Here is a 14,595-nt window from a genome sequence, read left to right on the forward strand (position 1 = left end):
CGCACAGCAGGAGCGATTCCAATGTTTGGATGGGGGAATCGGTTCATTCTTTTATTTATTTTTTTTATTTTTTTTGCTGGTTGAACTAAAAATGATTAACGTATGGCCAACTTTACCTTTAGTCTAGCACACTTGTATAGGCTCCTCTCTTGTACTGAAAATGCTTACTGGTATTTCACTGCACACACTGATCTTCTCACAGTGTACATTAGAAGCTACAGCAAGTCAGACAGGACCTACCGTTTTACCTGGTTAGAGGTCATCCAGCATCATCTAGCTCTCTCCTCTGCTGCCTGACTGTCCTTTTTAATTCATTAGATTTCAGTTCTCGCAAATGTGAAGGCTCAGCATTTTATCGAGACATTGCCTTGGATAGTCTGCATGCATATATAGTCTGCCCGGGACATGAAAACTAAAAGGTTTCAATAGCATGTAGATGGAGTAAAAGAGGAACCAGGAAAGACAAATTATAAGAAGAATAAACTTTTAGCTTTGTAAAAGAAAATAAAGGCAAAAGTCTATAAAGATAAAAAGGCAAAATTTCTTGTTCCAACTATTCTTTAAAAAGCATTATGGATTTCTAAATTCTACTGGTATTACTGTGAAGTAGGGATGCGCTGATACGATTTTTTTTTTTTTTTTTTTTGCTGTTGCTGTAGGTGTACTTGGCGACACCTACAGCAACAGTTTGTTTATGCTTCAGTTGTCAGCAATGGTGCAAAGCATTGAAAAGGTATTTACAAATTAAATAAATGTGTTTGTTTTTTTTTTTTAAATGCGAAACATGTAAATATATTAATAAACAAAGCAAAAAAAAAATATCAGTAGTTTATGAAATAGAAGTGAACAAAAAAATAAATCAGCAGGAAAAGAATAGTTAAATGGAGGAGAATAAGGAGGATAAACAGAGTAGCATTTAATAAACACACACAATAATGTTTTTTTTACTTGGCAGGTTGCTTTAGCGCCGGTTCACACTACCGCGACGCTACTTCCCGGGGCGACCTCCGAGACCGAGATAACATTGAAGTCTATGGCGGTCGCCTCCTGGTCGCCCCAAAGAAGCTCCGGACCCTTTTTCTAGGTCGGAGCGACTTGTGTCTCTCCTATTAGAACGGGTCCGCAGCTTCCCTATGGGAGGCGACCTGCGGCGGCCTGTCGCCTCACAGGTCGCCCTAGTGTGAACCGGGGCTTAAACTGACTTCATCTGCAGATTGCAGTTCATCCCTATAATCTGTAGATGAAGAAACAGAAAGATACAAAAAGAAACCATGTTCTTTTTTTAGATTAGTGTTTCAGCAACTGAGCAATGTTGATAAACATTGCCCAGCTGCTTTTTTTTTTTTTTTTTTTTTTACAGGTCCAGTTGCCAGAATTCTTTAACCCTTTAGCTGTCAGCAGGGGAACCCAACTGACAGTTGAATGAGTCATCGGTTGTTAAGGATGCAGGGCCCTGCTCCTTAAAGCAGTGTTCCAGCCTCCCCTCTCCACAAATTAAAAGTCAGCAGCTACACATACTGTAGCTGCTGACTTTTAATATGTGGACACTTACCTGTCCTGGAGTCCAGCGAATTTCGGCACCGCAGCCGATGTTTCCATCGGCTTTTGGGTGCTGCCGCCGCCCTTCTTGCTTCACGGGCGGGTCCCTAATGCACGAAGCGTGATGCGCATAAGGATTGGCTCGGCGGCGGGGGAAGGAGGAGGAGGCCAAACTTCTGAGGGACAATGCCGCGGTGCCGTCTCCCAGAAGTAGGGAAGGGTACCTGTCAAAAAGTGGTACCTGTTCCCCCCTCGACCCTGAAAGGTGCCAAATGTGGCACCGGAGGGGGGGAGGAAGCAAATAAGCGGAAGTTCCACTTCTGGGTGGAACTCCGCTTTAACAACCGATAATTGCTGGATTTTTTTTTTTTTTTTTTACATTTCAGCTGTCAGTGGGGGAATCCTGCTGACAACTGAAATAACCAAACCTGAAAGTATTGGTTTCAGGTATGGGTGCATTTGCACGAGTAAAATGATACTCATGCAAATGCTTAGTATCGGCCCTACTGTGTAGAATTTCTCTTTCCTGCTGAAACATAACTGCTTTTTTTCATTATACTCCTGTCCTTCTCATATATTCTTTACTGTACACATACAGTACTGTACAGTACAGTACACCGGAAGTAGTATGAATAGTATGGTAGGGATGTGTGTGAACCATAATAGTAACTGAACAGAACAGAATTAAAATATCTTGTGTTCTGGAAATAGTCCAAATATTTGCGTCTCTAAACCTTTAATTTAGCTGTTTAGCTGGAGTTCTGCTTTAAAGGTAAACTTGCTGGAATCAGACATGAGCAGAAATATTTTGGCCCAATGTGTTTGTGGTAAAGCAGGAAAATCGTGTTTGAAAACTGACCAACAACCAATGAAATGTCTAAGAATATGGGCAGAATTGTATTGCTTTTAACCACAAACCTTTATATGGCCAGAATCCCGCTCAGCGGTCCTATTCAGTCTTCTCTTCTGTACATATGAATAGCTTAATAAGTGTAAATAATGGAAAAACTCAATATATCCATTACATAAAGGATATCATTCAGGTGGAAATGACCACACTAATATGACTATATCCTGAGCCAGTCATACTCTAAACCCCTTGTTGGATTAAGATAAGTGGGTTACGAAGGAAGAACCATTTAAATAAATCCAATTGATGGGTAACTATATACATGGATGCACAGGGGAAATACAGGCCCAGGCTCGCCTTATCCCATTGGCTGTGTGTGGATCTTTTGATTTACTTATTTTTGAATTTTAGATGAAATGGAGGAAAATAGAAAAAGACAAGAGCAGACTTTGGAGCTAAATCTGCTTGATGGAACAGTCAGGATATTTATTTGTACTGCACCCAACGGCAAATGAATCTGACTATCATGTGTGTTAGTAACTAGGAGCAGTCTCCATTAATTATGGCTCCTGGGTTGTACCAGAACTGCGAGCTGCTAGTATGTAATGATAAAACCTACTATGGTTCCATATATCATTTGTGACAGTACTCTGTGCCTTTGGCCTGGCAGGAAAGATTTCACCACTGACTGATGTTAATGGAATTCATAAGCAAGACGGCTTCTGAAGTTCCTTACAAGTAGGTTCATCGAAGATTAAATGTATTTTTTTTTTAATGCACATATGTAAATACTTGATTTTGACTTGGTATCAGTCTTGCTGTCTTTCCGCAGCAGAGCTCAGACTGAAGGGGGGAGCAGTACAAAGGAACCAGTTATTTGTGCTGCTGTGTAAGGAACGTGTTGCTAGAAGGAGACTGTAGAGTGACGGAGAGATGAGCTGCTCATTCTGCTAATTCTCCTTCCCAATCAAGTGACAGGATAGGGAGTGGGGAGGGGAGTACCATAAGGTCCCTTTCACATGGACGTTCCGTTTGTTTCATTAGTTCAGTTAAATGTGTGTGTATATATGTATATATATATATTTTTTTTTTTTTTAAAGAAAAATGGATTCAGGGATTCAGTTTACGTTATTTTATCAGATTTTTCATTTTGGTTATTTATTTATTTATTTTTTTTACATCCACTTACCAATGCAAAAACGGACCGTTTATCCATTTAGTCTGTGTTTCGTTCGTTCAGTGAGAAATGGACAAATAGAACACCTGTGTGAAAGGGACCTATGGGTTACTGAATGCAATGGAGAAAAAGCAAGTACCTGCCCCTATCCAGGAGTGAGCCTAGTACACACTGCTAGTTTTTTTTGTTCAACCCAGCAAAAAACTAAGAGCTAGGGAGGAGCCGCTGTACTAACAATCTGATGTTCGTACAGAGATCTCCCCCCCGCTGAGCTATTGTGTTCTGACAAGGGGTTGGCGCCCCCCCGCCCATCAGATCACACACCGATGCAGATCTGCAGACCTTTTTTTGGTCATGCCTCTTCGACAGAAGCCGCCTTCTGTCCGACCAGCTGCCCTGCACATGGGCTGAATGTCAGTTGTTTTCTTTTGAAACGGCTGATGCCGCCTGACATTCGGCGCATGTGTACTAGGCTTTAGACTTGTCTTCTATGCCCTGGTTATAATTTGTCCTGTCGCATTCTCCCTCCTGCCCAGTGACCCCTCAGCTTTCTTTCTCTTCCTTATATCCCCCTCCCTCCCTTACTTTTTTCTTTCCTCCCTTCTGTTTTATTCTTCCCTTGCCCCTGGGTCTCACTGGGTGCTATATCGATTTGACCTCTCTGATAATTTTTCTGTATACCCTACTGGTATTTTCTGTGATCATGCTGCTTGGATTGTTGGCGCTGTAGCTGATTGTTTTTTTGGCATTTTAAATGCTCTACATTACCATGTCAAACTGTTTCTTTTTAAATATGTTGAGTAAAAATTATTCATTCTTTGTCAATTTAATATATATTTTGTGTTTTTTTTTTTTTTTTCTTTTGTAGATTTATCTTTAGGAAGAGTATACAGTCCCATGGCCTGAAATAAAGAGCAGCTGGTTATGATTGAGTATTTCAGAAGACGTGGTTACATTGAGAGACTGAAGACATGAGAAATGCACAGCTTGCTGTAATGAACGGCTGAGTTATCCAGTCCGGGTTTGAGCTGCATCACCGTGTTTAAACACAATTTATCACTGCAGTCAGACACATGCAGATCTCCGGCAAAGGTTACCACCATGTCTGTTAGTGCAAAAGAGGGAGATATTCCACGGTTCTTTGTGGGATGTGAAGAATCAGATGAGGGGCTAGACCAAGATAAAGTAGAAAATAAAGATAATATCTATGACCACATTGATGATGAGGATGATGACGACGATGAAGAATATGATTCTGTATGTATCATACACCTAAATGTTTACTAGTATTTATTTTAGAGTTTTTTGTCCATATAGTTCTTATATTTTGCTGCTGTTTCTATAGTCCGCATTAATCCCACATGATATGATCTGATGTCCTGTATCTATGCAGAAGTGTTGAAGATCGCTGGCCGGGATGATCCTTTAAAACCAGTATACATGGAACGGTTTTCCACAGTGCCCTTTAGTCTTAAGCCTAGTACACACCCAACGATTATCGGCCGACCGGTCGTCCGTCTTTTGTCCAGAGAGGTGTTTTGTTGGTTGGAATGTGCCTAGACTGCACACGAATTTTCTCGCCCGACAAAATTATACTTCAGAAGTGACGTCATGTGTTGGTTTGCTTTCTTTGTGTTCTTTCTTCTCTGAGCATGCCCAGACTTGCTCATAAGATTTTTCCCTGTCGAAATCTGTACTAACTGCAGGAAAATCGGACGTGTTTTGACAGCCAACAAAAATTTTATAGCCTGCACACCAGATTTTTTTCGGCCGAAAAGTCGGTGTCGGTTGTCGGAAGCATCATACTAACAAGCCGAAAATCGGCAGATCGGTCGTCAGACGAAAATTCCCTGCCGATTTTCGACGCGTGTGTACGAGGCTTTGGATTGAACTAAGAGGAGGTCCCACAGAGTGTAACTGGTGAACTCATTTGTGACATTTACTCCCTTCCTTTCCCTTTGTGGTCCTAATTTCAGCGTGTTAATCACATTGATTCAGTGCCGTCCAGCCATGTGTTGGCTGAGATTTTAATCTGTAGATTTCAGTAGGCCAGATGCAAATATGCTTACTTCTTACTAAAATCTTTTTTAAAATCACTTAGTTTTCAGTTGTGCCTGTTCTCACTGGAACATTGGGGTTGATTTACTAAAACTGAAGGGTATAAAATCTGGTGTAGCTCTGCAAAGAAACCAATCCGCTTCCAGGTTTTTTTTTTTTTTTTTTTTTTTTTTTGTCAAAGCTCGATTGAACATGCTGAAGTTAGAAGCTGATTGGCTACCATGAACAGTTGGATCAGATTTTGCACTCTTCAGTTTTGTTAATGAAAAGCTAAAAAAAAAAAAAAATCATATTAGCTTCTTTTGAGCAATGAGTTTCAATCAGAAGCTTTAATGAAAACTCCTGAAAAGCATTCGCCCCCCCTAGTAAGTTGTAACTAGCTTTCATTTAGCTAAAAATAATTTAAAAAAATGCTAAAAAATGCCTGTTCAAGCACTGCACCACCTTGCTGGGGAAAATAAATTAAAACAAAAATAAAGTTGTATCCATAGTGATAAATAGAACGCTAGAATTCTGTCACTTTAGTGCAGTCCAGTGGTCTAATGATACTTGGTGCATCCTAATCCTCCCTTTTTGTTTTCTTTGTAGCCTCCAGAGAGACAGATTGTGGTGGGAATCTGTGCTATGGCTAAAAAGTCCAAATCTAAGCCCATGAAAGAAATCTTGGAACGCCTCTCGCTGTTCAAATACATCACGGTTGTTATATTTGAAGAAGACGTCATTCTAAACGAATGTGTGGAAAACTGGCCACTGTGTGATTGCCTTATTTCCTTTCACTCCAAAGGTAAAGCTCTTGATGTATAGAGCTCCTAGCAGTGGGTAGCGGGTGCATTTCTGGAACAATCACTTTCTCACAGATGCAGACAGATAGAAAATAGAAATTGCTGCAGTTTATATGGGTAATCCTGTCTACAGTTGCTGAGCTGTCTGCTTAGGCCAGGTAAATGTCTGCAGTTATCATACTTGGTAATCTGAACATAAGATGTGCTGCCCACACACTGACTCACTCCTATAAATCTTTCCAGTGGCTAATCAGGATGACTTTCAAATGCCTACACTTCTCATTGCAGTAATGTTTCTATCTTAGGTTTTTAGAAAGAAATTTTATATAAAAAAATGTATGTATTTATGTGTGTATATATGTATGTATGTATGTGTGTGTGTGTATGTATGTATGTATGTATGTGTGTGTATATGTGTATATATATATATATATATGGTCCATGGAAGACTGGCGGAGACAGTTTTTGCAAAAATGTCTCTCAAATATACAGCTGGTAGAATAAGTATTAAACACCTCATTATTTTTCTAGGTAAATATATTTCTAAGACCCGGTTCACACTACTCCGACTTGGGACGCGACTTATGCGACCTCAAGTCGCCCCCAAGTCGCTTGTCATTACAAATTCAATGTAAATGAATGAGAGCCGTCTTAATATACACTACTGAAGTCGCTCCGACTTCAGAAAAGGTTCCTGTACTACTTCAAGGCGACCTCTATCCGACTTGTGCACATAGACTTCAATGGGAGTCGCCTCTAAGTCGGATCCTTATCTATTTTCAAGCAACTGTGATCAGACTTTCCAGGAAGCAGAAAAAGATTACCCAGGCATTCCCCACAGACAAAGTTGCCTATCATTTAAGTCTCTTCAAAAGTCTCTTCAAAGTCACGCTAAAGTCGCGCTAAAAAGTCACTCCTTCATGGGGCGACTTTCTGGTTACGGTAGTGTGAACCGGCTCTAAAGGTGCTATTGACATGAAACATTCACTACATGTTAGTAACAGCCTATGCAATCAATATATACAAAGAAACCAAAACAAATAAGTTCAGAAATGAAGTTATGTGTAATAAATTGCAGTAGTGAAATTGTAGTAAATTGCAAAGTATTGAACACGCAAAACTGAAATGTATTTAATACTTGGTACAAATTCCTTTGTTGGTAATGAAAGTTTTAAAGACCGAGTTTACCTTTGTTTCCTTTTTTTTTTTCCTTTTTTTTTTCTTTTTTCTTTTAAATTCCAGCTCCCCTATGTACCAATATAACAATGTAATTCCTTTGCAAAAATAAAAACACTTTATATTTATTCTACGCATGCTTACCTCCCTGTCTTCATAGCTAACCACATTCCCACGTCCTTGGGTTTCAGTGGTTATACCGGGATGATGCCTGCACCTACAGGCATTATCCCAGGGCCATTATTTACAGCCGGCGATTCTGTAGAAGGCAGAATTGATCTGAGTGGCTAATTAGCCCCTTGATCATTTCTGCGGGTGGCGGCTGCCGCCTCTCCCTGCCTCTCCGGTCCCATCGTGGAGGCCGGGAGCGATGCGGTGATGGCTGCCTGAGACAGAGAGAGGAACTGAGGTATTTCCCCTCTCTTTGTAACCCTGGAAACCGGGAGCACGAGTATTCATCATTTGCGGTTCCGCCCCTTTGTTTACCTGGCCACCAGCGGCCTAGAGAAGCAGCGGATCGGACCCATTTCATTCCGATCGGCTGCATGGGGGGGGGGGGGGGTCAGAGGAGAGATTTGGGGTCTCTCCATAAATGTCAATAATTTTTTTTTATTCATGAATGTTTCTTTTCCAAATATATATACTGTTTGGGAGTTCTGAAGCATTTTCTAGCAAAAAAAAGTAGATTTTTACATGTAGGAGCGAAGTGTCAGAAAAGGCTTTGGAAGGAGGTGGTTAAAAACCCGTATCCATTACTTCTGCCTTAGTTCCTGGACAGACTTTTTAGGTCATGGCACAGGAAGGAGTTGGCCAGCTGAGAGTAGATGATGCAGGGTATGTGCTACTGCTGAGATCAGCTGGTCAACTCCTTCCTGTGTCATTACACAATCAACAGCCACGAGGACACTAAAGTAAGTGTGTGTAGAATTAATGGAAGGCAGTTTTATTTTTGCAAAAGAAGTACATTAACCACTTCCCGCCACCTAAGTACTGTTTTTTTTTTAGCGCTGGCGGTCAGCTTTCTAGTGAGAACAACCAATGTGGCTCAGCAGCCACTCGGCAGTTATAAGGAGTGGGATGGGACGATGCTGGTTCAGTATGCCTTCAATTTTGAATAAATCCCCAACAGTGTCACCAGCAAAGCACCCCCACAACATCACACCTCCTCCTCCATGCTTCACGATGGGAACCAGGCATGTAGAGTCCATCCGTTCACCTTTTCTGCGTCGCACAAAGACACGGTGGTTGGAACCAAAGATCTCAAATTTGGACTCATCAGACCAAAGCACAGATTTCCACTGGTCTAATGCCCATTCCTTGTGTTCTTTAGCCCAAACAAGTCTCTTCTGCTTGTTGCTTTTCTTTAGCAGTGGTTTCCTAGCAGATATTCTACCATGAAGGCCTGATTCACACAGTCTCCTCTTAACAGTTGTTCTAGAGATGTGTCTGCTGCTAGAACTCCGTGTGCCATTCACCTGGTCTCTAATCTGAGCTGCTGTTAACCTGTGATTTCTGAGGCTGGTGACTCGGATGAACTTAGGCTGGCCATACACTATACAATTTTCTTATTCAATTTCCTTTAGATTTACCTTAAACTATGTAGTACAAGGGCCTGCCTGATTGCATACAAATTGAAAGTTTGTAGGTTTGACCCTATATTACATGGTTTTGGTAAATCTAAAGGAAAGTTGAACAAGAAAATTGTATAGTGTATGGCCAGCCTTATCCTCCGCAGCAGAGGTGACTCTTGGTCTTCCTTTCCTGGGGCGGTCCGCATGAAAGCCAGTTTCTTTGTAGCGCTTGATGGTTTTTGTGACTGCACTTGGGGACACTTTCAAAGTTTTCCCAATTTTTTGGACTGACTGACCTTCATTTCTTAAAGTAATGATGGCCACTCGTTTTCCTGTACTTAGCTGCTTTTTTCTTGCCATATTACAAATTCTAACAGTCTATTCAGTAGGACTATCAGCTGTGTAGCCACCTGACTTCTGCACAACACAACTGATGGTCCCAACCCCATTTATAAGGCAAGAAATCACACTTATTAAACCTGACAGGGCACACCTGTGAAGTGAAAACCATTTCAGGTGACTACCTCTTGAAGTGTGACTCTACAATTTTCATAGTCATGAAAATAAAGAAAACTCTTTGAATGAGGTGTGTCCAAACTTTTGGTCTGTACTTTGTGTATATGTGTGTGTGTATGTATGTGTGTGTGTGTGTATATATATATATATATATATATATATATATATATATACACATACATATGAAGCGGAAAAAAGGGAGGATAGATGGAGGACTTTAAGGGTGCCATGTAATGACCAATAGTATTGAAAAACAAGCTAGTAGAATATATAAAAAAATTCCAAAATTTTTATTACATACAAAATAATATAGTACATAGACAAACCAAGTGTACACAGACACTGAGCAATAAAACTGTATTTGTATAATTAATATGAACCAACTAGGTTTTATACACAGACTACATCAGGATAATACATATCATAGGTAATACCCTCACTGACTCAATTATACAGTCGGGTAGATGTAGCTGCTGTGATGCCCAAATTGCCCGACATGTTTCACGGAGACCCGCTTCTTCAGGGGTGTGGGGTGGGGCAAGATTGATACAGTATACATATACTAAATATAAAAGAGACACAAAGTAAGTGCAAAATACTGAATAAGCGAACAATACATTGAATAACACTGTGCAACAAAAAAATAATATAGATACCAAAATTAAGATTGTAAAGGTGTTCAAATCTCTGCTATGCCATATCCCTTCAGAAAACCTACCTTTATAAAAGTGCCAGCCGCCCTCCAGCCAAGAACATCGAGGACAACAAGGTGAGGAATCTCCCCCAGGCAAGCATGGAGGCAGCAAATAATGAGATAGGAATCCTCACTGAAGATAGGAATCCTCACTGAAGATAGTAATGGAGTCTAGATGTTATCACTGAATCTTGGCTGTCCTGCGAGTTAAATGTCTCGCAAGGGCGCACATGACCTGGCCTCATCCTGAGTCACAGCGTTCCTCCTGGCCGACACCCCCCCCCCCCCCCATTCAAATGGAGTGGTGGTCTGTCAGGAGCGGTGCCCACCTGTTCCTGGTATAGTAAGTAGCTGTCCCCCCCTCTTCCCCTGGAGGGTTTTGGGGTGGATGTGGGCCCCCTCCCTCGGGTTCCCCCCACCCCTAAAATTTCGGTGGTCACTTCAGGTTTCCCAGCTTTGCGACCTACTGGTCGGGAGCTATGTGGAGCCGCCCCAGTTTGGGCATCTGCCCTCCCATCCACTGCCCCTGGGTGGTCGGCTTTGCTGGGGCTCACGACCAAGTGGCTGGGTGTCCACAAAAATTTAGGCCGCCCCTGTTGGGGGGCGGCCCCAATGAGGTTGGCTGCAGCCCCCGCTCTTTATTTTGGGCATCTGCCTGGCTGAGATCCGTGCACTTGCGGCTGGGCCTCCACAAAAATTTAGGCCGTTGCCTACTAGGCCATGTGACCAGCTTGACGCCTCCCTTGGAAGGAGTGGGGCTGTGGGGACGGTTTATTTTTTGATGGCAGCCATGCCGCCTTTATTGTGTGGGGCACCTACCCCTTTTTAGCGCTGCAGAAAACCATCAGGGAACCCTGCTTGCGCGTCCGTGTGACGGCGGGCGCCCCCCTTTTAAAGGGGGCTATTTCCTATAATGCGGGCCTCTATGGAGGGGCTCGGAGGGCGACCCCCCCTTGTCTTTTTGCACTGTCCAGTAGTTGGTCCACTTGTGGGCACTTGGTCGGCATCCCCTTTGCGGGATCACAGTCAGCTTTTTGGGTGAGCTTAGTATATAACGCACCACTGCCCTCCCCTACCTCATCAGTCTCCTCAGATCCCGAATGTGTTTCGGCTGCCGTGAACGCGAGTCGCCTTACTGAGTCTGCGTCCACACACTCTTGAGTGCTCAGATAGTGAGGATGATTCCTCTGCTCTCCTAGCGCGCATAATAAAGGTGCTGGTGGATGCACTGGTTGTGTCAGTGCGTGAAACTTTAAAAATGGAGGATGCAGCTCATGCTGTGTCGGAGGCGCCACTCCCTTTTGGCACCCACAGGCCCTCCAAAGCGGCAAGGGTGTTCCCCTTTTCCGCTTACTTTGACAACTTTGTCACAATACAGTAGGGTTTTCCAACACAAACTCACACACGGCTTTGTGGTCCCTAAGCATTTTGCTATGCGGTATCCTTATGAGGATTCCCTGCTTTAAAAGTTGACGGTCCAACCTGTAGTGGACATGCCAGTTTCCAGGTTAAATAAAGCTACCTTAATTCCGGTTGAGGAGTCCCCGGCCCTTAAAGATCCGGCTGATAGGAGAGTGGAGGCCCTGGCCCGCCATATGTTCACTGTGGCTTGTTCGGCACTTAGGCTGGTATTTACTATTACCCTGGTGTCTCAAATCCTGACCGAGTGGGCTAAACTTTTATGCCGGGACCTGGAGGGGAAACAACTTCCCCCTGCCTTTGCGGAGCTGGCGGATCAGTTAGCCTAGATGCTACAGTTTATCTATGATGCCTCTTTGGATGCGGCTCCTTTGATTCTAGGCTCTCTATATCAGCAGTGGTCCTTCGGTGTATTATCTGGCTGAAATGCTGGTCTGCTGACCAGGCTTCTAAGAAGGCCTTATCTGATCTCCCCCCTTGTAGGGGATCGCCTGTTTGGAGCTTGGATTACATCATTAAGGGTCTCACGGGGGGGGGGGGGAAGAGTACTCTTCTTCCGCAGGCTGCCAAGGGCAAGGAGCCCTGTTGTAGACATGGGTTATTCTTCTTGGCTCGTAAGAGGCCTCTCCGTCCCTCAGGGTCTCAAGACAAGGGATCGAAGCCCTTCAGGGCCTCCACCGGAGGTTCCAGGAGGACCTGGTCTGGAAAGCCACAAGCGGGCTCTTCCAGACCTTCGGACAAGGCTTCCTTCTGCATGAAGGGCTGCCCTCACCCGTATCTGGGGTGGGGGGGGACGTATTCGCTGGTTTCCGGATCCGTGGACCTCCGTGGTACAGGACAAGTGGGTCCACAAAGTCATTCTGTCCGACTACAAGATCGAGTTTTGGCCTTGTCATCCAGAAAGGTTCTTCCCTTCCAACCTGCACTTGTCCCAAGATCGCTTACGGGGTCTCTTTGGGGCAATGCAAGACTTGTTACTTCAAGGGGTATTTGTTCCGGTACCGATTTCTATTCGTACGATAGTGGCGTTCCTACATCAAGGAGATTTTCTCGCTTCTATCGACATCAAGGACTCCTACCTTCACATGGCACTATGTGCTGGTCACCAGCGCTTACTCTGCTTTGCCGGGGGTGAGGAGCATTATTAATTTGTGGTGTTACCCTTTGGTCTCGCCTCCACTGCTCAGGTCTTCACAAAAGTGTTGGCCCCGGTGCTAGCATTGTTGCGTAAGCGGGGGATCGCGGTGCTTGGGTACCTAAATGATCTTCTGCGAGCGGAGCCTCCAACTACTCTGATGGACAACTTGGAGATTACTCTGCAAACTCTGAGAGAGTTTGGTTGGATTCTGAACCTTCAGAAGTCTGCTCTGGTTCCGTCCACAAAACTGGACTATTGGACTCTGGACTCGGCCTCCGCCAGAGTGTTTTTCTTCTGGAAACATTCCAGATATTGCAGGAGGAAATTCAGCTTCTGTTGTCCAGCAGACGGTCATCACTCCGGGCTTGCATGCGGGTGCTGGGCCTGATGTCTATCTTCAATACGGTTCCGTTTGCACAGTTCCACAAAAGATCTCTAGAAAAAGATATTCTGGTGAAATGGGACAAGAATCCACGGTCTCTAGAAGTGGCTTTGTTCTCCAGCACTTCGACAGGGAAAATTCTTTCTCCTCCTGTACTGGACAGTTATCCCAATGGATGCCATCCTGTCCGGGTGGGGAGGAGTCCAGACTGCCGATTTAATGTACTGGAACTCCGAGCGATCAGACCTTGTCTGGATGATTGGACAATTCGTCTTCAGGGGTGTCCAGTACAAATTCAATCGGACAATGCCATGGCCATGGTCTATGTCAATAACCAAGGGGGCACAAGAAGTGTCCTGGCGGCTCGGGAAGTAGCCGGCATTCTAAGGTGGGCAGACCAATTCGTTTCAGTCCTCTCTGCAGTTCACATTTTAAGGAATGTATAAAGGTTTGTGGCACAGTCTCGGGTTCCTCTGGCCAATACCACAGACGCATTCTAGCGGCTCCAGACTAGCCTCGCTGGTCTTGGTACGCTCATCTGGTATGGCTGGTCGCCAATTTTTCTTGGAGACTTCCTCTCAGGGAAGGCCTGCTGTCTCAAGGGCCAATCTTCCATCCTGCTTTACAGTTGCTGGCTTTAACGGCTGTTTAAAACCAGGTGCTGAAGGATAGAGGTTTGTCTAAATCGGTGATTCATACGCTGTTAACCACTTTACCACTGGAGGATTTTGCTGTCTTACGTCTGGGCCACTTTTTGCGATTCGGCACTGTGCGACTTTAACTGACAATTGCGCGGTCGTGAGACGCCGTACCCAAACGAAATTTACGTCCTTTTTTCCCACAAACAGAGCTTTCTTTTGGTGGTATTTGATCACCTGTGCGATTTTTACTTTTTGCGCTATAAACAAGAAAAAGCGTAAATTTTGAAAAAATAACAATATTTTTCACTTTTTTTTTATATGAAATTCCCCCCCAAAAAATGTAAAAAAATCAAAATTTTTTTACATTTTTGGCCAATTTGTTTTCTGCTACCTATGTTTGGTAAAAAAAAATCACAATAAGCGTATTTTGATTGGTTTGTGCAAAAGTTATTGCGTTTACTAACTAAGGGAAAGATTTCTGTCATTTTTGGTGTTTTTTTTTTTTTTTAACGAGTAATGGCGGCGATCTGCGATTTTTTTTTTTTTTTTTTCCGGGACTGCGACATTGCGGCGGACAGATCGGACCCTTGACTGACATTTTTGACACTTGGGGGTACCAGTGACATTACTGCAGTAATCAGTGCTATATATA

General features: G+C 43.5%; 1 protein-coding gene across 12 annotated transcripts in view; it reads left to right on the forward strand.

Annotated features, from left to right (window-relative positions):
• The window catches only part of PPIP5K2 (diphosphoinositol pentakisphosphate kinase 2), a 218,946-nt gene that overhangs the window by 25,344 nt on the left and 179,007 nt on the right, over positions 1-14,595 (forward strand). For all 12 annotated transcript variants that reach the window (XM_082243664.1, XM_082243668.1, XM_082243672.1 and 9 more), the window contains exons 2-3: positions 4,447-4,823; positions 6,213-6,408. In XM_082243664.1, coding sequence (XP_082099790.1) covers positions 4,668-4,823; positions 6,213-6,408 — 352 coding nt within the window. In that variant the 5' untranslated portion in view covers positions 4,447-4,667. The remainder of the gene's footprint in view (positions 1-4,446; positions 4,824-6,212; positions 6,409-14,595) is intronic.

This window comes from Pelophylax lessonae (genome assembly GCF_965119305.1).
Source record: "Pelophylax lessonae genome assembly, chromosome: 1".
Classification (NCBI taxonomy): Eukaryota; Metazoa; Chordata; class Amphibia; order Anura; family Ranidae; genus Pelophylax; species Pelophylax lessonae.